The sequence below is a fragment of the Phocoena sinus genome, chromosome X, assembly GCF_008692025.1.
Source record: "Phocoena sinus isolate mPhoSin1 chromosome X, mPhoSin1.pri, whole genome shotgun sequence".
NCBI lineage: Eukaryota > Metazoa > Chordata > Mammalia > Artiodactyla > Phocoenidae > Phocoena > Phocoena sinus.
In genome coordinates this window covers 92,649,258-92,673,717 of record NC_045784.1, presented here as the reverse complement: position 1 = coordinate 92,673,717, position 24,460 = coordinate 92,649,258, and the positions used below count along the sequence as shown (strand labels likewise).

General features: G+C 36.2%; 2 protein-coding genes across 7 annotated transcripts in view; one reads left to right on the top strand and one right to left on the bottom strand.

Annotated features, from left to right (window-relative positions):
- COL4A5 (collagen type IV alpha 5 chain) overlaps positions 1–19,846 on the bottom strand; it is a 228,983-nt gene extending 209,137 nt beyond the window's left edge. For all 5 annotated transcript variants that reach the window (XM_032620467.1, XM_032620469.1, XM_032620470.1 and 2 more), the window contains exon 1: positions 19,494–19,846. In XM_032620467.1, the coding sequence (XP_032476358.1) occupies positions 19,494–19,574 (81 nt within the window). In that variant the 5' untranslated portion in view covers positions 19,575–19,846. The remainder of the gene's footprint in view (positions 1–19,493) is intronic.
- Positions 19,847–21,329: 1,483 nt separating this feature from the next.
- Positions 21,330–24,460, top strand: part of COL4A6 (collagen type IV alpha 6 chain) — a 279,711-nt gene continuing 276,580 nt past the window's right edge. For both annotated transcript variants that reach the window (XM_032620898.1, XM_032620899.1), the window contains exons 1-2: positions 21,330–21,539; positions 21,734–21,785. In XM_032620898.1, coding sequence (XP_032476789.1) covers positions 21,529–21,539; positions 21,734–21,785 — 63 coding nt within the window. In that variant the 5' untranslated portion in view covers positions 21,330–21,528. The remainder of the gene's footprint in view (positions 21,540–21,733; positions 21,786–24,460) is intronic.

The following is a 24,460-nucleotide window of genomic DNA, read 5'->3' as shown; positions in this document are numbered from 1 at the left end:
CAATTTATCTAAATATTGTGGATATATTTACAAGACCTTAAAATAAAATCACAGGTTTCATACATACATTACATGTTTTGCTCCAAATATAAGGGAAAAAGTTGAATCCAGCATTCAATATCACTCTTTTTAGTGTTGGTAAAGTAAAAAGTGGGAAGGTGTAAATAGTGAGGGGAAAAGATGAGAATACATGTTACACTTCACACGAAAGAGTACATACAAATTAAAGATATTTCCTCTTCATAGTGTTCAATGACAGAATTACTACTGGCATTAGGTTATTCTGGCAGCCTCTGGAATTTTTTACTTAAAAAAAAACCCACCGAAGTTCTTTTAAAAAAAGACAGGTAAAGGAAAACTCTAAAATTGACCTGAAATGTTTATTAAAATAATAAAATCCTGTTTTAGTTTTTCATTAATTCACCTAGCCTCTTTTCCTTTAACAGGAATAACGGCATAAAAATGGCTAAACCCTAAAATGTGTTGTTAAATTGTTTAAATCCAAAAAAAGTTGAAATATACAGCCATCAACTAGTATGCAATATTTTAAAACCATGTTTATTGCAAAAATAATAAACATTTACTATAGATAACTGAGAAAATAGACAAGGAAAAAAAATAAGGACCCATAATCTATCATCCTCTGAATCTTTTTTCTCCATTTAATTTTGAATAAACATTTATCATAGAGAAGTTCTTTGTTAATATAAAAATTTCATGTTTAGACTGATATTGCATTCTTAAAGACAATGGTATGGAAAGGAGATGAAACTTTACACCCTAGAGTATTCTACCCAAAATGAACCAAGTTAATGTTCCTATGAGTATACATTTCCATTAATTGTGATTTATGAAAACCTATGTCTATATACTTTTCTCCCATAATAATTTAGGATTTTATTAACATTTAAACCCAATAAAAATTTTTACAGAATTTTTAAGTACCATGAAGAATACAGATGAAAAAGCAGACATGTAAGCAGAAGAAAAATATTATAACCTGAAATAATTTAATCCCTCTTGCCTATGAATATTTTCAGTTTTTCAAAATAAATTAGGACCTGATTTTAAAACAAAGCCTGAGTAACAAAATGTTTATAATGTCTCATGGAAATCAGAAAGACCTGATTTTGAACTCACCTGTGTTTTTTAGCATATTGTCAACTTCAAATTATAACGATTTAACCATTTGAAGAAAAAAGATATTTCTCTTTCCCTATCTGGGTATAATGGAGTGCAGAAAAAATGAGAATATGGGTGTGAAAATCTACTAGGATACATATAAGTTTGTAAGCTCATGTTTTAAATATAATGGTTGTCAATCTGCAAATTCAAATGTGTCATTCAAATTAGTTAGCAAAACAAACCTAAGCCCCTGAAGATGAACCTCTTTTTCCACCTCTAAAAAAGGTGACCTTTCTCAGTTTAATCTCATTTGTTACTTTACAACATTAGTCTGTGTTGTTTTCCATTATACGGTATACACAAATGAAGGCATGAAGGCTATGATAAGGTCTAATAAGCTTGTGCTATAACAAAAAAAAGTCTTTACTGCAACTGTGGAGAAAAATGAAATGCCTAAATAAGCTGTAAAAGATAAACAGGCAAGTAGAATTGAGAGAAGAGCTAAGGATGCATTTATTCACTATGAACCAAATTACTATAAATTGACTACATTCACTCCAAGGTAAAAAAAAAATTTTTAAATTAGAAACCCAGGAACTCAACTGACCATAAGAACTAGAAGAAAAAAGATATCATTTTTCTTCCTCCAAAATGTATTTAGTACCTTTAAGGAGTGAGGAAAATGGGAGGGGGGAAATCTAGAGAGATGAATCTTGCCAGATAGTGGAAACTTTCAACATACCCACATCTGAAAAAAATGTATAGCTTATTTCAAAAATCACAACATAAAAGGAATTGACTCCTTCATTTTGAAACAAAACAATGAAAATTAACATGACCTTAAAGCTAGGGAAAATTGGCTCATTTATAGTCAGCTAGGAAAACTACTCAGAAGGGATACTAACGCTTAAATAAATGCTTCACATTTCAGAAGGCTTCCTGAAACTAAATTAAATCATATTAACTCAAAATGGATAGGGCCATTTCCTACAGGGTCGTCGTTCAAGCATTTCTCCTACGAAGTTAAGTCAAAATAAAGGAAAGTTAGAAAAAGTGTCTTCCTCATCCCAAAATAAACTGAATTGTATTTTTTTCTAAAATATTTTTATCAGTTACCCAATCTTAGTCCTATAGTTTCTTTGTTTCATACATTATCGAAGAGGAATAAGACACTCAAATGAAGTAAAATAAGGTAGTAGGAAATAAAAACTATAGGAATGACCCTAGTCTTCTGTTCTCTCTTTTTTGTTTTTTAATTTTTATTGGGGTACAGTTGATTTACAATGTTGTGTTAGTTCCAGGTGTACAGCAAAGTGAGTCTGTTATACATATACATATATCCACTGAGTTTTAGATTCTTTTCCCATATAGGCCATTACAGAGTATTGAGTGGAGTTCCCTGTGCTATACAGTAGGTCCTTATTAGTTATCTATTTTAGTGAATATATACAGTAATGTGTGTCAATCCCAATCTTCCAATTTATCCCTCCCCCTTCTTACCCCCCAGTAACCATGTTTATTTTCTACATCTGTAACTCTATTTCTGTTTTGTAGATAAGTTCATTTGTAGCCTTTTTTTGATTCCACATATAAGTGATATCATATGTTATTTGTCTTTCTCTGTCTGACTTACTTAGTATAACAATCTCTAGGTCCAACCATGTTGCTGCAAATGGCATTATTTTGTCCTTTTTTATGGCTGAGTAACATTCCATTGTGTGTGTATATGTCTGTGTGTGTGTGTGTGTATACACACACACATACACACACACACCACATCTTCTTTATCCATTCATCTGTGGATGGACACTTAGGTTGCTTCCATACCTTGGCAATTGTAAATAATGCTGCTATGAATATTGGGGTGCATGTATCTTTCTGAATTAGTGTTATTGTTTTTTCCATATATATACTCAGGAGTGGAACTGTCAAGTCATATAAAGGAAATAAAAGCAAAAATAACCAAATGGGACCTAACTAAACTTAAAAGCTTTTGCACAACAATGCAAAGAAAACCATTGACAAAGCAAAAAGACAACCTATGGAATGGTAGAAAATATTTGCAAATGATATGACCAATAAGGGATCAATATCCAACATATATAAACAGCTCATACAACTCAACATTAAAAATAAACAACTCGATTAAAAAATGAGAAGAATTGAACAGACATTTTTCCAAAGAGGAAATGCAGATAGCCAACAGGCACATGAAAAGATGCTCAACACTGCTAATCATCAGGGAAATGTAAATCAAAACCACAATGAGATATCATCTCACATCTGTCAGAATGGTTATCATCAAAAAACAAAAAAAACACAAATAACAAATGTTGGCAAGGATGTAGAAAAAAGGAGGGAGTGTAAATTGGTGCAGCCACTGTGGAAAACAGTATGGAAGTTTCTCAAAAAAATAAAAATAGTACTATATGACCCAGCAATTCCATTCCAAGGTAACTCTTTGTTTAAAAAAAGATTATTTATTTATTTATTTATTTAGGCTGTGCCGGGTGTTAGTTGCAGCACATGAGATCTTCATTGAGGCATGTGGGGTCTTTCACTGTGGCATGCAGGATCTTTCACTGTGGCATGCAGGCTCTTCGTTGCGGTGCGCGGGCTTCTCTCTAGTTGTGGTGTGTGGGTTTTCTCTCTCTAGTTGTGGTACACGGGCTCCAGAGCACATAGGCTCTGTAGTTTGCGGCACATGTGCTCTCTAGTTGAGCTGCGTGAGCTCAGTAGTTGTGGCACATGGGCTTAGTTGCCCTGCGGCATGTGGGATCTTAGTTCCCTGACCAGGAATTGAACCTGCATCCTCTGCATTGTAAGGCAGATTCTTTACCACTGGACCACCATGGGAGTCCCCTCCAAGGTAACTCTTATACTGTAAATTTAGATAGATGATAGATGGATGGATAATAAGTAGGTAGACAGATAGGTACAGATATAGGTATACAGATGACAATATCTAGTTTTAGAAGTCTACTCAAAGGAAATAATCTGAAAAGCAAATAATTTTGTTCAGCAATGTTCACAGCAGTGTTATCAACAGAAATGACAGCAGGCTATGTCGGAACAGTTGCTACTGGACTTGCCATCTTGCCAAAAACAACCAAAAAACTCTGCAAAGTATGTGAAACAAATGTTTTCATACGTTGGGAAAAGTTAGCAAAGACGGTGGTTTCAACACTTAAACATTCTGAAGGTCCTAACAATAAAAGGTCCTAACAATAAAAGGTCCTAACAATAAAATAAGGGGGGAAATTGAGTGTGCAGACTACAAAGGAAGAAGTAAATCTATCTTAATTCACAGAAGATATAATCACATTATGTAGATAATTCTAAGAAATTCATTGAAAAACTACCAGAAATAATAAATTAATTTAGCAAGATCATAGTATATATGTCAATAGAAAAATATCACTCATATTTCAATACACTGATAATTGAAAATAGAAGATAAAATACAATACTATTAATACCATTAATACTACATAATACTATTCAAACACAGGAATACTTAGGGATAAATTTAACAAAATATGTATAAGACCTACACAGTGAAAACTACAAAATATTGCTGAGAGAAATTAAAGAACACCTTAGTAAACAGAAAGATATACCATGTTCATTTATCAGAATAAATGAATACTGTTAAGAGATCAATTTTCCCCCAAATGATCTGCAGATTAAACACAATCCCATTCAAAATTACAGGAGGTTTATCTGTATGAATTGACAAGGTGACTGCAAATTTTACATAGAAATGCAAAGGAGGAGAAGAAGGATGAAGGGAGGAAGAGGAGAAGGGAGAGGAGGAGGAGAACGAAAAATTTGAAAAAGAACAAATTTGGAGAATTTTCACCGCCTGATTTCAAGCCTTACTATAAAACTACAGTAATGAAGGCAGTCTGCTATTTATTACCTAGGGCGTAGACATATAGATTGAGGAATTTATTAGAGTCCAAAAATAAACCCACACATATATGGTTAATTATTTTCAACAAAGGTACCAAAGTAATTAAATGGGGAAGGGATTATCTTTTCAAAAAATGGTGCTGGAACTAGTTAAACACATGGGAAAAAACTGAACCAGTACCCTTACCAAACACATGGGAAAAAACTGAACCAGTACCCTTACCAAACACCATACACAAACAACTAAATGGGTCAAAAGCTGAAACTACTTTTTAAAAAAAACTTTTAGAGGCAAACATGGATGAAAATCTTGGTGACCTTGGAGTAGTCAAAGACCAGTTAAGAAAATAAAAAGGCAAGCCACCAAATGGGAGAACACATACACAAAACTTGTATATATCAAACAAAGATGTTGTATCCCAAATATGTAAGAGCTCTTACCACTCAAATATAAGAAAAAAGAAATGACCTACTGATAGACACCATATGGATAAATCTAAAATGCATTACATTAAGAGAAAAAAGACTCAATACGTTACACGCTGGCTGATTCAATCTATATGACATTATGAAAAAGGTAAAATTATAGAATTAGAAAATAGATCACTGATAACCGGGAACTGTGGGTAAGTGGAGGAGCTAATTACAAAGAGGCAGCATTAGGAAATATTGTGAGGTGATGGAACTGTTCCGAATCGTGTTTATGGCAGTGGTTACAAGATTGTATGCTTTTATCAAAACTCACAGGCAGTACATCAATGATAGTAAATTTTACTGTATATAAATAAATAAAAAGAACTATAAGAAAACTGCAAGGAGGTAGCAATACTCAGACATCAAAATGGCTAAAACTAAAAAGAGTAACAGTAGCAAACGTAGGTTAGGATGAGGAGCAACTAGGACTTTTATCCATTGGTGGAATGTTCAATGGTATGACTACTCTAAAAAACAATTTAGCAGTTTCTTGTAAAATTTAAAATAGACTTATGATACAACCCAGCAATTCCATTCCTTGATTATTTACCCAAGAAAAATGAAAGCGTATGTCCACACAAAGACTTGTTCACAACACTCATAGCAGAGGAAGTGGGGGGAAACTCTGAAGACAATTTTCTCCATCTGACTCAGTACTCAGTACCTTTCTCACTCATAGCACTTCTCCTCTTCCTCTCCTAGGTCTCCAGCTCCCTAAAAGTGCAGGAGCTTTTTGTTTGAGGCTCCTGCATCAGTGAGATGACCTGATCCCCAAGTCTGTGCTGATCCACCAGACCTGCAGTCACTGCATGGAGAAAAATGTAAATGGGAGGGAAGGGGAGTTGGCACTTCACCTGATACAGTCTCTTGCTGATCAATCATAATAAGCAGTTAAGGGGTTGTTATTTTCATTTCGGCTTGCTTGTTTTAACTGGCTACTAAGACACCTAGCAGTTCAGCTGAGTTCCTAACAACATAATGATTTAAATAGGTGCAAATTATTTCTTGATGAAATTTAACTTTTTCTTAATGTCAGCAAATAGGAATGGGATAGGAGCTCCTCAATCTGTTACTGTGTAAAACTTAAAGCTAACATAAGAGCGAAATAGTAAATATATTCCCCAAAAGATAGAGTGCAAAAAAAAAAGGATATTTTCTCTTACCACTTCTATTAAACTTGTACTGGAAGTCCTAGCCAGTACAATAAGGTGGAGAGCAGAAAAAGGCATATGGATTGAAAAGGAAAAACAACTCTGTTTTTCAGATAATATGATTATGTACATGGAAAATACAAACTACTAGAACCTAATGAATAATCTTAGCAATGCTGTTCTATGTCTTGATTGACTACACTTACTATTGTATGCATCTGTCAAGACTCACAGAACTGTGCATAAAATGGGTGAATTTTACAATATATAAATCATACCCTAAAAAAGAAAAAACAGTAATATCTTAGGGTAAAAAGATCAATATATAAATGAATGTCTATATCTTAGCAACAAACTAAAATTACAATTTTGAAAATTATACCATTTACTATACAAGCATATGCATAGGAAGAAACTGACCAAATGCTGAGCATGACTTCTATGATGAAGGTAATTAAAGAATATCTCAATTAAAGGAGAGATGTGTTCATAGATTGGGAAAATCAATAATTTTAAGATTTCACTTATTCCTAAATTGATCCATAGAATTATTGCTATCCTTACCAAAATCTCAAATAGATTTTTAGTAAAAATTTACAAGATGAATCTAAAATTTATATGGAATAAACATTCAAGACAACAGTCAAGACAATCTTAAAGAACAAATTTGAAGGACTTACACTACAAAATTTAAAGTGTTATTATAATGCCAAAATAATGAAGAATGCATAATACTGGAATAAGGATAGACAAGCAGATCAACAGGCCAGACTAAGTAAGTTCTGACCAAGACCTATACATTCAACTGATTTTTAATAAAGCCATCAAACCAAATCAATGAAAAGAGGTATTTCTTTTCAACATACAGTACTGGAACGACTGGTTATCTATATAGAAAAAAATGGTCCTAAAGACAACTGAAACTATAAATATTCTGGAAGAAAACATATGATAATATCTTTGCAACCTTGGAGTTTAAAAACTTTTATAGAAGACACAAAAGGCACTGAAAGGAAGGGGGCATAGCAGAGCTTGGGTAACGGAAATGTTCTATATCTTGACCTGGATGGTGGTTACCAAAGTGTATACAATTAAAAATATATATATTTGAGCTGTTCACCTAAGATCGGTACATATCACTTTATGTAAATTACACTTCAATAAAATAACTGTTAAAATGCAAAAATTAAAGTGTTCATAGAAGCTTTACGTGTAATAGACAAGCCGTAAATAACCCAAATATTCATCAACATGCAAACAGAAAAACACAGTGTGGTATATCCATATAATGGAATATGACTCAACAAGAAAATAATGAACTACGGATACACATTACAATGTGGATGAATCTCAAATGCTGAAAAAAAAAAGATCCAAAACAAAGAAAGTGTACATATGACTCCATTTATATGACTCTAGAAAACAAAATTAATGTACAGAAAGCAGATCAGTGGTTACCTGGGGATGGGGGATAGGAGTAGGAAGGGAGAGAAGGACTGCCAAGAGGCATGAAAATCTTCAGGAGTGATTTATATGTTCATTATTTTTAATGTACTGGTGGCTTCACAAGTGTACACATAAGTCACAACTCCTTAAATTGTACACTTTAAATATGTGCACTTTATTTTATGTCAATTATACCTCCGAGTTACTTAAAAATTATAGAGACAAGGATTTGAGCTCAATAAAAAAGAAAGTTCCTTCTAACAACCAGAACAATAGAATTTTAGAGTGGAAAGAGACTTTGTGGGTATTGCTGACAACGTAGCATCTACCCTCTCTTTGAGCACTTTTAGTAATGGGTCATTCCTGTTACTGAATAGCTTAATGGTTAGAAAATAATTGATATCAAGAGTTCCTATAACTTAACTAATTGATTCTAGGTCTTGTCTCTCGGCAAATAAATCTACCCTTCCCCAAAATTCAAAATTCATTCCACAATTAACTATTGAGAATCAACTACATACAAGGAACCAGTCCATACACTGTGACGAATACAAAGATATGTAAGCCAAGAACTCTGGTTTTATGGGTTTTCCAATTTGGTATCTAAAAATAACTGTAACTTTAGCTCATAGTCTTTCTTCATCAGTGTCTCCTCTGCTGTGGTTTGTATAGTGAGAATGTTTCTGACTTGTCAATTAAACTGAAGATTATAGGAAAGATACAAATACAATCTAGTACATTTTCTATTTGGTATTTTAACTCTATCTACTAGGATGAATAAAATTACAAAATCATATCACCAATCCCTAAACCAATGTGGTATACTGGAGAGAGGAATGGAATAATATTACTTCTCTGCCTCTGCAACTAACAAGATGCATCTTTCATCAATCACTTTCCTGTAGAATGATGGGAGCTGGTCTCTGTAGTGGTTTTCAAACTTTATAAGACCCTTTCACTCTCTTAAAAATCACTGAGGACCCCAAAGCTTTTGCTTATGTGGGTTACATCTATCAGTATGTACCATATAAAATAAAACTGAGTAATAATTAAAATAATTATTTCTTTATTCATTTAAAAGCAACAATAATGAACTCATGGGCCTTCCCTGGTGGTCCAGCGGGTAAGACTCTGCGCTCCCAATGCAGGGGGCCCAGGTTCCTTGCTCTTTGGTCGGGGAACTAGATCCCGTATGAATGCCGCAACTAAGAGTCCGCATGCCCCAGTGAAGATCCCGCGTGCCGCAACTAAGACCCGGTGCAGCCAAAATAAATAAATAAATAAACAAACAAATATTTAAAAAAATAATGAACTCATTACATGTTAACATATATTATGTATTTTCATGAAAATAATTATATTTTCCAAAACAAAAAAAAAGGGAGAAGAGGGATTGTTTTACATCTTTTTTGCAAATCTCTTTAATGTCTGCCTTGAATAGAAGACAGCTAGATCTTCATATCTGCTTCTGCATCCGCTCTGTTGCAATATGTTGTTTTGGTTGAAATATATGAAGAAAATCTGGCTTCATGAAGTTATATATTTGGAAAACTGAGTATTTTAATACCTTTTTAAAATAACTGTAGATATTCTTTGATACTATGCCAAAATTCTGCAAGTGGTAGACAAAAGAGTCTACCTAAAAGAAGGAAGGTTGCAACATAGAATCTGATACCTTATCTATTTAATTTTTGTACTCAATTACATTAAAACTGATTGATCTAACTTGTCTTTCAATGGATCTTTTAGCCATGATGATTTTGTAACATCATGCATTAGTCATTTGGAAAATATTAGTTCAGTGGGATTTGCAGAACTTCCAAATGTTAACACATTTTATTACATAATATAAAAAAATCATACACATTAATATAGTTACCAATCTCATTAGAAAAGGCTAAGTTTTGGAAAGCTATCAAGCCCATACTCAAGATTCAAGTTTTCTAAAATTCTAATACTTGAAAAGCTCAAATGTTTTCATTGGCAACAAACACTGCCAGTTGTCTTCCTTGAAATGACAGACTCACTTTGCTCATTTTCAAGAAAATTCCTGCCAAATACTCAAGTCTGAATAACCACAGTTTGTCTTTCAAGTAAAAATGTGTTCCAGGCAAAAATCAGCTAGTTCAGCCCCTAACTCACACAACTCACAAAGCACAAGAGCTTTTCCTAGAAATGATGTTACTTCAGCATACAGAAGCGTGTTCTGTAATTCCCATTTTGTCATACAGAAATTTTAAAATATCTGTACTCAAGGGTCAAGATTGAATAAAATCAATGCTACATTGAGGACATTGTTAAGTAAAATTGGCTTTTTGTCCTCCAAGACTATGAAGAATACAGCTACTAGGACAATTTGGTATACTGCACTGTCTTACCCATCATCAGTGCAAATGTCAACACAGTGAAAAAGGCCAAACAGTCTTCAAATTATTGTTCAAATAGTCCTCATGTTCCTCCTGATAGGATGTCAGGAATCTCAGGGGTCTTCAGATCACACTTTGAGAACCACTGACCTAATGTCCCTCCAATGCTAAAATATCTATAGTTACGTAAATAGCCAGCATCTTTCATTTGTACAACTCTATAAGACGTTAGTTTCCCTATTAAGAAAGACATCTTACATTTAACAAATACATCAAATTCTTACAAATCTTTTAGTCAACTGATCCTGACAACAAACTCATGAGGTTGTGAAGCAGGAACTATTTATTCCTTCCTAAAAGAACCTTGATTTTATTCAAATTTTCCCACCCTCTAACTTTTCCAGGCAGCAATGTGCTTTGGTGTGTTGCAGGGGGAGGTGGCAGTGTAAGTCACTTGTCTAACTCTACATTTATGGTCCTATTCCACTTGCCAATGTACTGGTGTAAACATATACATGTAATACAATTCTAACCAGTCAGATGTAAGGGTGAAGGTATGGGACTCCTGAGAAAGTTTTCACTGCTGATAAAAAGGGACACAAATGAACAGTTCATACTCTTCTTCTATTAGGCATTGTGGCATCTGCATGTGATCCCTGGAACTGCAGCAGCAATCTTGCAAGTATGAGGGGCACGAATCTGAGACAGTAAGCTGATAGGCAGAGTATGGCAGAGGAGAAAGTGGAAAGAACCTGGGTCACTATTTGGCTGAATTAATTAATTTTGGAGGTACTCTACCTCCAAACTTCTTGTAATGTGAGTTAAAATTTTTCTCTGTTAAGGCAGTTGAATTAGTGTTTTCTACCACCTGCAACAGAAAGCAACCTGATATAAACAGGCACTACTATGCTTTTCACATACAGAAGCGTTTTACTACATCAATTAGGTTATGAGATTATGGACAGAGAAGGACTTCTCCTCCTTTAGCAAGTCCTGGAGAGCTCAAAATACAGAATACACGAAACAATTTTTCACTAGTGTCCCACTCTTAATACCATCTTCCCCCGCCAAAATTCCAATATCTCCTTCAGGATTCCATTAATGTCACACACACTATAAGAAATTTTGGAAGCAAATCAGCCAGTTCTGTTAACGTATATGAAGAGTGTCATTTGACTGAATTATAAGATGATACAAATGCCAACAGAATTTCTTCCAGTTCTACTTTAGTACTCACTGTCATAAAACCAATTCCATTAACCTGACTAGCACTTGCTCAAAAAAGGTGCTTAAGTCTCTCTACAAGTTAAAAAGTAAAGCAAATGATTTAGTAAATTTTTTTAAGTTAAAAATTAAATTTAGCAAAAACCTGTTTCTTTTGTAACATTTGCCTTTGGTTGTCTTTCGTTAGCAAATAGCAAGGGATTTAAGGTTCCCTTTTCAACAGGGTAGCAGGTACCATTACAGACTACACTTTTGGTAAAAGGCCCGCAGAAGCTTCTAAAGGAACCAAGGGCAGTTGGACCTATACAGATTATGAAGGTAAATAAACTCAAGCATTGATGCATAAAATGAGAATCTGGTTAAAATGAAAGAAGCTAATGTATCAGAGATCACACTAAAGATGCCTCTCCAAAACACCTCAAGAATTACTGCTATTAAAAACAATCTTTGTAATGAGGATTTAGTTAAGTGGTTGGGTGGTTCATTTATAATGTTAATTAGAAGAGAATTTATTTTCAAAAATCACTTCTGTTCTATGGTTGCTATTGTCAGAAGGGGATGAGATGATGGAATGATTACATTTTAAAAAGAAAATCATTAGAGGATAGAACCAAATCTGCCAACCAACTGGCAATCAATTGAGCATCAATTCTATAGTCACTGTACTAGATAGAAAAAAAATTATTAAGACTGTCTCATAGGTACTCTTTTATACTACTGATACGAATATAATTGGTAAAAACATTCTGGAAAGTAATTTGGCAAGAGCAGATCCCTATCATTCAGAAGCTTAAAGTTCAGCTATTCAAACGCCACCTGGAAAAGCCATAATGTGTAACAGTTTGTGATTTTGTGGAGGAATACATTTGAAATGCACAAGCCACAAGGCTATCGTAAAGGCAGTAAAGTCACTTAGCTAGTGAGGAAACACAAGGAAAAGGTAAGGCGGGAGTGTTGCAAAATGGATGCGGGACCTCTCACTCCATATGTACTTCCAAGTTTGTTGCTAAAAACAGGAGATGGGGGCTGGAATAGTATCACCCCAAAGTGGGAAAAACAGATTAGAAATTAATGGGGGGAAACTTCTGGAGTATCACTTAGGGAGGATGAAAGCAAGGGACAACAGTAGGCAAAGACACCGGCATTTAAGTGTAAAGCTCATAGGCAGCTATGGGGTAGGGGGTGGGGAGAGAGGGTAAAGGGGGTCCCCATATTCAGACGCATTCCAAAACTCTCCTGGGGGAGGGAGAATGTCAGTGAGTTTGGAGTATGTTACACCCTTGCTATAGCTAGGAAGAGGTCAGTGGGGGAGGTATTCATGGAATACAGGCTCCACCTTCCGTATAGGGGAGAAATGTACGGGGATGCATGGTTTACAACATTAAAATTTAGGTCCTTGAGGATGAATGGCCCAGGCAATTATAGCAAAGAGCTATTAAAGGATGAACTGGTGGGTAAGCCTATCTTTAGAATCAATTCATGTGACCAGTCACGGAAACGGTAATGGGAATTATTCAACTTTTCAACATGACTCTATTTTTCTGTACTACCGTGAATGAAATAGGAACTGAGGAAAATTTCATGAGCATGTTCTGGAGCTAAACTGCTCAATCACTTACTAACTGTGTGACCTCTGGTAGTTTTTTAACCACCCTGTTGGCCTCAGATTCCTTGTACATAAAATGGGAATAATATTATCTACCTAAGAGGGTATAACATAGCAACCACTAAAAAAAAAGTTAGCTATCATATTATCTGTTGATACAGCCTTTCTAAATGTCAGGGTCTACTGCAGGTACCAAAGACTTTAAAAATACTGATGACCTTTAACCCAATAATTCTCCACGAAGGAGGCAGTACTAACAAAATAATACAAAATATGGAATAAGAATTGTTTATGGCCGTATTTCTTATAATGACTAAAAAAAACTTGAAATTTAAAAATATAGTCTATAAAAGTGAACACGTAAATTAATTGTGGTGTGTATAATATAAATTGTATGCAATCATTTAAAAATAATAGTTTTAAACTAAGAATTTTAATAACATGGTAAAATAATAAGTGAAAAAACAATAGCATATAAAATTGTATATATCGTAATCCCAACTTTTAAAAAATTTTAATCAATCTACTTTTTGAAGAAAATATTAGATACATAAGAAGGAAAATCATCAAAACAATAATATAGGTTATTTCTGTGCTGTTGGTAGAACTGTGAAGAGATATTTATTTTCTTCTTTATATTTTTCTCATTTTTCAAGTTTCCAACATTAAGCATGTATTATTTTTCTCATCAGACAAAATCAACATGTAAGTTTGTTGAATGAACAAATATACAGTTCTTGCCCTCAAAAAGTCTATAATCTAATAGGGAGAAGACATAAAATCCCATGAAACAAAATGCTTATAAGGCCAAATACATTTAGATACTAGACAAGAGGCTAAATATGACAAATGTTCAAAGAAGGGTAAAATCAGCAACTGATTTAATAGTAAGGGAAAGCTCCACAGAACTATTTATCTATGCTCACTAGCATGGAAGCTCCATGAAGGCAGGGACCCTCTCTATCTTATTCAGTTTTATCTATAGTGTCTAGCACAAAATGATTTTGTGGATAGTACATATCCATGAGGGGAGAAATAGAACAACATAAATATAATTCTTAAGTACTTATGAGTTGCTGAATAAATATCTGCTGAATGAATGTAAATGTTATGCTGAAACTGAGGAAAGATTTGGATCCACAGGATTCTAAACAAGATGGAGAGCCAAAACATGTATGTAATGTGGGATGAACTGGGAGATTGGGATTGACATATATACACTAATATGTATAAAACAGCTAAGAAGAACCTGCATAAAAAAATAAATAAAATTCAAAAAAATGTATGTAATGCTCAAGGGATTATAGGGAAGTTCACCTAGGCTAGAATGGAGGGAGTGTATTGTAAAATGTAATGAAAAATAAGGAGGAATGAAGGGAAAGATCATGCTAGACCTTGAAAATCAGGCAGAGAATTTGAGAGTTAATGAAATAAGAAATGGCAAGTCAATAACTAGTTTGTAATGACAATAATGGAATCTAATTGAAATCTTATTGAGCGCTTACTATGTGCCAAGTACTATTCTAAACGCTTTACATAACTTCTCTCGTTTTATCCTCAAAACAATGTGTGACATAGGTACCACTGGCCCCCTTTTGCTAATGAGGAAATTAAAGCTCAGAGGTTACTACCTGTCCGAAGGTCACACATCCTCCACTCAGACTCCAGATCTGACTCCAGAGGGCAATTTCTTAAAGACTCTGTATAAGACCACAAAATATGCCTGAAGAGAGGTACCAGAAAGCAGCGAGATCCCATAGTATCAAAGAGGTATGTTTATTCTGTGATTTTGGACTGGAATCAGAGATATCAGTGCAAATTCATGGTTTTGTAAGAAATATAGAAGTGGGTATGTGTCTATGTATACATACATATATTCCCTAGTTTTATCTGCTGAGAAGGCCTAGAAGCAATGACAGCCCAGTAATAATGAGCATGCCAAGCACCCAGATCTTGATCTCTAAATACCATTACTCAACAAAAAGAATCAGAGCTCCTTAGAAAAATGGCTCATTCCAGGGTTGGGGCAGGGAAAGTAGAAAATGAGTCTGGAACACCTTGTGGTACCAGAATGTAAGAGAATGCTCAAAAAATGATGGGACACACTGAAAGGACACAGGAGCCAATTGGAAGGGGCTTCTATTGACCAAATCTGGGGTTATTTCAGCAAAAAAGGGAAAAATAGCATAATTCATTATAGTTCATAGAATAAAACAAGTATCCATAAGTCCATACTATTATAAATAAATCACTGAATAAATAAATAGAAACAAACAGAAAAGAAGGTAAAGTTCTTTGTTACATTAGAATTCAACAAATAAATGCAGAAAATGTTGATAACTGAAGATCACCATTTGAAAAATATCACAGCAGTAATTATTCAGGTCAGAATCCTCAACAGATGCTAAAACAGTAGGCAAAACTATGATGAGAAACAAGAAATGTACATTGTCTTGCAATATTGCCCCATATAGGCTTAGAAAATCTGGTCGCTTTGTAATTACAAAAGGAGAAACAGTGACATTACAGTGGATAAACCTGGCAGACACAACCTTGACCAACGTATCAATTTTAACTCAAGGTAGAGTCTCATATGTTGAATATACATACATCAAAAGCCAAGTAAAAACACAGGAAAAAAAGGTACACACTCTTTACAGTCACAGGACACACACATATACAAATACACACACAAGACTTAAGTTATAGAGACAGTTGAGTGAATAGAATTGGATATGATGGGTGGGTAAATTGGTAAAACAAAAGAAGTGAGCTGAACATCTTAAGCAAAGTATTCTACCACATACACGTACTGTCTTATCACAATAGACACGCTCCTGAAAAGTTCAGTATATTTAAAATTATTATGGACACTAATTACAAATATAAGACAAATCTTTCTTCAAAATAATCACCTACCACAAAATTATACTTGTTCTATAAATCTAACCTTTTATATATGTAATTATATAAAATCATACAATCTGCAACAAGCAATTGCTTCTAGATTACTTTTAAATTATCTCTCTATAAATAGACATACATATAGAGTTCAAACTCTGATCTTTTTATTCTAATCCCAGAGCTGTTTCCATTACAACCTGATGCTTCTCCTAACATCAGCAAGAAGAGATGTAATCCCCATTATATTTTCCATTTCACCTCCTGTGTCTCCCCCTTACTCAAAAAAAAGTAGCAGAGATCCAAATACTCTGAACAGCAAATACATCTCTATAGACCACATACAAAGGAGGCAGTATAGGACAGTCATTAAGGGTAAAGAATTTGGAGTCAAATTGCCTGGATTCAAATTTCCAGCTCTACAACTTGCTAACTATGTTATTTTTGGCACATTACTTAACCTCTGTGATCTGTAGCTCCTTGATCGGTAAAGTGGGAATAACAATAGTATATACTTCATAGGTCTGTTGTGAAGATTAAACATGATAATGTACATTTCCATATTAGCACAGTGCCTGGCACACAGTAAACATGCAAAAATGTTAAGTTATGATAACAATGTCAACAAATTCTCCCTGTGGAGCAGTATACTTCAGATGAAAAACTGTTCCATGGCCACAAACCACACTGCTACCCTTAACAAGTTGCTGCTCTTAGTCACAAGGGAGATAGTACATTTAAAGAAACTTATCCACTCCACCGCGCGTGCGCGCGCGCGCACACACACACACACACACACACACACACACACACACACGAAGTTACTAAAAACTGTATAGTAGTACTAGAATTTAACACACCATATTCATAAATCTAAGTGTATATCCTACTAACAGAGAGTCAGCACAGGTACCTTTACATAAAAGTACGTATTTCCATCACTAGAACTGACCTTTCCAACTAAATCTGCTTTCTTCCTTTATTGCTAACCTTTCGGAATAAGAGTTACTTTATTCCACCTAACAAACTCTCCACCTAAAAAATTTTCCACATATTTGTGATATCCCAATTTGGCATGACTTCAGAGATAAAGAAATCACTTAACTATGAAAAATTAAAGCAATTTAAGTAGCAATGCTCTTCCTGGTATAAAAGTCCCAATACTAGACTACTTCAGTCAACAAGCAGCCCCACTACCATCCAGTTTACTCTGGAGAAGGTCACCAATATCCCCAGCACTAGTATGGAGAGCAGATACCATTCATATCTCTGAGATGATTAAAACATTACTCTAACTAGGATATTAATGTGTGAAGCAGAAAAAACAAACCCTGGTTTTATTAGAGGCACATTATACTAATGATAGGGAAATGGGGTCTAAAATGTTCTTTAAAAATTATATAGGAGAGAAATAAATAAATAATTGCATAGGAGAAAAAAGGAAAAAAAAACTGCCTGGTGTCTTCTGTAATTTCTTTATGAACACTCAATTGTTAAAGAGTCCAAGAAAACAAGCTTGCTCCCAAATTTTGTCAATCATAAAATAATTTCATTTTTAACATAACATGATTTAATATAATCTGACATAAAGTACAGCTATACATACCTGTATGATTGGTATCTGGTGTACATTTATTAATAGCAACGTCAAAAGTAAAAAATGAGAAATATTTAATCAAACATCCACAAAATCTTTGCCCCTGGGCCAAATGCCACAAGCAGTGAACACCAAGATGATGTTTTTTAAAGGAACTATTTTCAACAACACAATTGTAGTTTTATCCAAGGGCCTGCAGCCCTACTGAGTGGCTAAACCTTAGCCCATTAAGAAGCTCTGCATCATAAAAGCAATTTTAAATTATCTATCTACTTTGATGGAGGAATAATTATGGCAAGTATAATTAAAAATATTTGATATGCATGGTTTTTCAGCACAGTTGCCATTATTATTATGTTGTGCTTAGAGTAATATGAAAGTTACTTTTCTCATACTATGAGTATACACTTTCTGGAGGATGGGAGGAGGACAATGTAACCTGAGGCATGCTGAGTGTATAGAACAGCTAGACAGCTAACTTACAAGTGGACCCACGTAAGCTATATAACACAGCAGTGGCATATAAAGAATTGATAGTCACTCAACCATGTGAAGGCCTAAGCCATGATCTCATATTAAAGTGTTTTTAAAACCACCCATTATGTTCACTCAAATATAACTTTTAAATAATTTGTCACACACTTAATTCTCTATTTAGAGGTTAAGTGAAATTAAGGATGATGGGTTTCAGTCTGGAGAACATTTTCTCTGACAAAGCCATTCATTCCTTTAGATCTGCCTCTCATCCCCAGAAGGATAGTGGGTGGGACCTATCTCTTAGAGATATATTAGGATTTTAATTCTAAGAGATATATTAGGATTTTAATTCTACATTCCTAAAACTGAGTGGAAGTTTTTGCTCTGTCATTTCACGTGTACTTCCCTCCTCCACTCTCCTTTAAACCAGAACACTCATTCTCCTGTGAAAAAGAGATCGTTCTTTTCCTTTAAATAGGTGATGGGCAAATTCTCAATTTGTTTCAGGTGCCTTAGTAAGCTAAAAAAAGTAAACAACAAAAACTGAGAACTTAAAAAAAAAAAAAAAGATGCAGAAGAACCGAAGCCTGAAGCCATCCGTCTTTATCTCATTCTTCTTGGTATGTTACCTGAGCATTTGCAACAAGGATGTCAAGAGGGAAGCAGTCTCTACAGAGGCTTTACTGACCAGAGGTGAGGGTAGGTTCATGTTCCTTAAGGAAAAGGCAAAAGGGAAGAACTTCACGGGCGCGCTTAACACTTTGGTGGAAGGTGGATTTTAGAAAGGCCAAAATAGTAAACTATCGACAAAGTTTAAAGAGTGCGTGGATTGGGCACAACTAGTGAAAAGGTTAGCGGGCATGTAGGGAAACACTCGAGGTGGGAGGGTGCGGAGGAAAAGTTTTAAATATCCACCAGAGCTTAGTTATCTATTAACATGCATCCTCCTCCCCAGGCTCTGCTCTTGCCCCCAGAGCAGCTAGCTGCAGGGAAAGCAAGCAGCCCTATTTTTAAACACTTAAACCTCTCCCTTGGACTTCAGAAGGCTTGAGTTACTAGCGTTGTAAATAATGTTTCTTCCTAAACAAGTGAAGGCACACCTGAATTCCCTAGCCGAGGCCCAGGAGAAAGGAAGGTAAAGGCACAAAAAGTGATTTCAGCGTGAGAGCGAGGTGATGGGATGGGGGTCGGGGGTAGAAGGAAGGACTTACCGCAGCCTCTGCGGGCTGCCCCCAAAGACTCAGGGCCAGTAAGAACAAGCCGGCAGCCAGGCTGACTCCACGCAGTTTCATTCTTCTCCGGCTCCCGCAGCTCCTTCAGCACCCGCACGAAATCCCTGGCTGGCTCTGACCAACTGACATAATCTTGAGGGTTTATAGGGAGAGAGCTAGAGCCGGAGAGAGACAGCGAGGGTGTCCCAATTGTGCCGGTCGTCTTGGGTGAGGAGAAAGTAGGTTTTTAAGAGTGGAAGGGGGAAAAAAAAAAAAAAAGCAGCAGCTATTCTTCCCTCCCCGCTCCCCTCCCCAAAGCCGGTCTCTCGGGAGCACTTTTCCCTTCTGTCCAGACTTGCAAACTTTTTCCTCGCGCAAGTCCCACAGATCTACTTTCCTCCCTCTCTTCCCCTGCACCGCCCCCTCCCCACCAGCCCTGGGGAATTTGAGGATCACTCCGCCACAGTTATAGACCGCACCAGCAACCTGCGAGGGAGTGACGCTCAGTTATTTAGAGGAGGGAAACGTCCAGCCCAGTTGACTGCGCACCCTGACTCCCCCCGGGAAGCTTTTCTATTCGTTCACTTGCACCTTCCGTTGATACTCCTTTTCCCTGCCCAGTCCCACTCTCATTGGTGTGAGCACCAAAGCCAATTAGAAATAGACCTGAGCTGGGACTATTTTTTGTAGCGGAGGGATCTAAGAGAACGGTTCCTTTTATTGTTAATGATTAGAAACAAATTTTGGTGCCTGCTCCCAGGGCTGCTGGGGTTGTTTGCCTTCCACCTGCTCACAGGAGGGAGTTTCTACATACAACAGAAAATGTGAAAATATTAGAAACATATAAATATATTTATATAATTAAATATATGCTTACAGCTGAAGAATTAAGAAAATGAACGTACATATACGTGTGTGAAGACTTTATGCATATTATATTCATATAAGATTTGGGAGCGTTCAGTAGATATGAGTAATTATTATGTGGTTGGATGTTATAGTAATACAGTCATATCTTTTTCTTTAGCTACATTGAATGCCATAATTAATATTTACCTCATACTGACTAACATAAAAGGCATTGACTCTCATTGCAGATGTTTCTCGGAGAGATTTAGGGTAGGGGATTAAATAACTTTAGTGCAATTTTCCTTAATACTAACACGGACACTTAATTGGAAATATATGTATGGAGTTAATGGCAGTTGAATTGATGTCTCCCAAATAAAGTAGACTTGAACGTTACTTTGGTAATTCTGGCATACAGATTTTTTAAAGCACCATCAGGCCCAGAAAATATTTTATGTGGACTCCTTGGGGGATCTTTTAGGGATTTCTTGACGAATTCTTCAGAACACTTGTTATCTCACACCCTAGAATTTACCACTTTAGCGTCTTTCAGGGCTTTGGACCTATATCACGGGGGCCCGCTTATCCTTAGGTTCAGCTCAGCTAAAGGTAGTTTTACAACCCCAGAAACTACCACCACCCCAAGAGCAATAAATTAGAATGAGTGATATGCATTTGGGAAAGTGTGCAAAGGCCCATGTGTCTATGTGGGAGGAGTATGCCTTAATCTGTATATGTGTAACAATTAACAGTGCTTTAAGGAAGTGTTTGATGCACAGTTGCTTACATCTTAGTGTGTAGGTCTGTGGGCCTGTGCGTGAAGCTGTGGAGATGCGTGGGAATGTTACGTGTAGAGGTGCCTGAAAGTGAGAAAGACGACCGGCTGCCCGAGGTAGGGGGGATGATTGACAGCAGACAGCCCCGCCCCCTTCCCCTCCATTCCTTCCTCCCCTGGTGCATGGAACTATCTTTTGAGGGCGGCAAGTTGTAGCGGGCACCGCTGACCGTGTTTCCCTTTGGGGCACCTCTTTATCTAGAAGCTGAGTTTAGTTTCTTCAGAAGTGAGCCACTTCGCCCCCCTGCCCCATCCTCTTGAATAAGGAAACAGCCGCCAAGCATCCGATCAGCCGGGGCCGCGGAGCCGCTTAGCAGTCTCCCGGGACCCAGCTCCGGAGGAGCCGCAAGCATGCACCCTGGGTGAGCTGTTGCTGCCCCGAGCTCCTCTCCTCTTTCCTATTCTGGGCTACTTTGCCGGACCGGGACTATACTTGTACTTCTGTCATTACAGAGGAAGTTGGGGCAGGCAGCAAAGAGGGGTCGGGGGTCTATGGGCAGACGCAGGACCCCGGAGCCTAGAGAACCCATGTTATTCACCCTTCCTCCCGTTTCAGGTTGTGGCTTCTCCTGGTTACGTTGTGCCTGACCGAGGAACTGGCAGGAGCGGTGAGTCTCATCTCCCGACCCCTTTCCCTCCTCCTCCTTTGACCTCCTCCCCATCCCACCTCTTGTGTTTGTGTAAGGGGGTTGCAGAGGGTTGCGCCATGAAACGGAGTTCACATCATTCTCATTTCTACTGGGAGTTAATGGGGTTCTTAGAAAGGAATAGGACAGTGTCAGGCTAATGCCTTTGGGACTCAGGCATCTTTCTGTTCCAAAACTTCGTAAGGGGTTGGGAAAATAAAAGTAGAAGACACAAGAGGCACGCATTTCTGAGCGTCTTCCCGGACGACTTAAAGATGACTGACATCTGATGCCTTCCTCTGTATCGATCTCCAAGGCAGAAGAAATGTAATTTTCCCTGGTTTACAAGAACATGAATTGGCACACAAGTTTGAAAGTGGGAGGAGTATCCAAGAAGTGGGACTTGGAAGTACCGAGAATGTTGTTAGAAGTTAAACTTAAGTATTTTCTTGTGAGTCCTCTGACAGTACCAGGTGACAACATCTGGATTCTTTAACTGCCTGAACTGCACTGATACTACTAGATGATGTTCAGTTTCTGCCTGATGTTTCCTTTTACTGGTTTTCTCTATCATCAGAAAGTTAAAGTGGTTAGAATAGGAAAAAAAATTCTAAAAGTTAACATTTCATAGGCTGTTTAGATATCATCCATCAAATCAGCTAGGGGCTGCAGGCAAAGGATTTTCTGTAGACGTTTGGTCAAGAAAAGTTTAATAGATCCCAGAAAGTAGTAATTCCAATGGAATTACTAGGATAAGCTACCAAAAGTGGCGTGACCTGAATAATCAGAGATGCTGCAGTGTTCCAGACTCACTAGCAACTTACGCCTGCAGAAATAAAGTTAATCATTGAGTTCAAATATGAAGTTAACTATTGAGTACTGTTTCACTGTTCTATTTTAAAAATTCTTAATAATTGCCAAAGTCATGCATGTACTCTATATATGTGTGTATATATATATATGTATATATATGACAGCTAAGTATATATTCCAAATATTTACTTTGTGAGTTTTGACAATTTTCACTGATTGGCTCTATTTTTAATACTTCAAATATTTTAAAATACTATTTATAGAGCCATACTTAATTCAACCCAGTAAGATTACCTAATACTTTTATGGGAAAAAAATGGATTACTTTGTCCTGGTATATGTCTTTAAGAAAATATCAGAATAAAGTGAAATGACTTCTCTTATGAAAAGAGGATGATGCCAGAAAACTTGACTTTTAATGTTTTGTGACCCCTTAACTCAGAACATCAGCTTTTATGTAAGTAAATTCTAGATTTTGTAAGCAGAGGTATTGATCTAGTTTTCTGCACACTTCCCTTTCTGATTCCTGCAGTATACAAGTTTAGTTATATGTTACCTTGAGGCTCAATACTACATTTATTGAAAATGCCAGGTTTTGATTAGTTAACAATTTGTCTGGGAATCTTGCTATTTATACAAATGGCATGCTTGGGCAGAATACCCTCCAGTAAAACCTTTATTTCAGACTCTGGCTGATCGTATTCAGTGTACTTTTGGGAAAAGCATTAACGAATCATTCTAGGAGATTTCCCAAACACTGCATCCTATCACTTGATAACTTTAAAAGTTACTAGAGGATGTTGTCTTCATTTCTGAGAAGTGTTGAAAGCATGTCTCCAAAATCATCCACTACTTTGGTGTGTGGATTTTAGGCTCTGTCCCATTGTTTTACCATGTCACCTGCTATGTCAGTGTGACTGACCTTGGTAAGACTAAAATAAACCTTGAGATACACTGACAGTACTTTATTTTTTGCCTTCAGTTCGTAACTACTTCATTCACCTATTATTTACTTCTGCATTATATGTTTGACATTGTAAAGCTAATTTTTAATTTTTGGAAAAATGGCAAAGAGAAAGAGAAGAGTAACAGGATAAGTTCTCAGAAGGTGACTTTGCTGAGGGGAAGTTTTTTCCTTTGTATTCTTTGTACTGGATTATCATTTATATTAGCTGGTTCTCATCTTTTACTCTCAATTCCAGTTCATCATCTGGGTTTGTAATATTTTTCACCTTTCAGATGATTTTAAACATTTGAATTCTTTGTAACTTTTTGACTTATATTAGCGAAAAATAACTTATAAATAGATTGGCAGGAACTATGTTGTGCTTCACTATGACAAAGTCTCTTCACTGTGAGAGTTAAACGTTGTCAATAAAGGAATACTGGTGAGCATTTAAGATAGGGTCATTTAGGTGCTTTTGAGTTCTTTCTTTGTCAGAGTTTATAAAGCAGTACTTTTGAAGGGATGGAAAACTAAATGTTAAAACCCAGGATTAAATAATGAGTTTTCATTAAATTTCTTTTAAAAGAGTGCTGATCTTCGTTTATTTGAAATATTTTCACAATTTATCTGAATGAGATAAAGCCTAGAATTTCAGAACATCCATATTGGTTTTTTGGTTATTAAGTGCCTAAGGCACCACACACAAAGATTTATTTAAACACAGTCTCTAACTCTGTAGGAGTTCACTTTCTCAGACAATGGTTGTCATTTTGTTCCTTAAAGGATAGGATACTTGGGACTTCCCTGGTGGTCCAGTGGTTAAGACTTCAAGCTCCCAATGCAGGGGGCCGGGGTTTGATCCCTGGTCAGGGAACTAGATCCCTCATGCCACAACTAA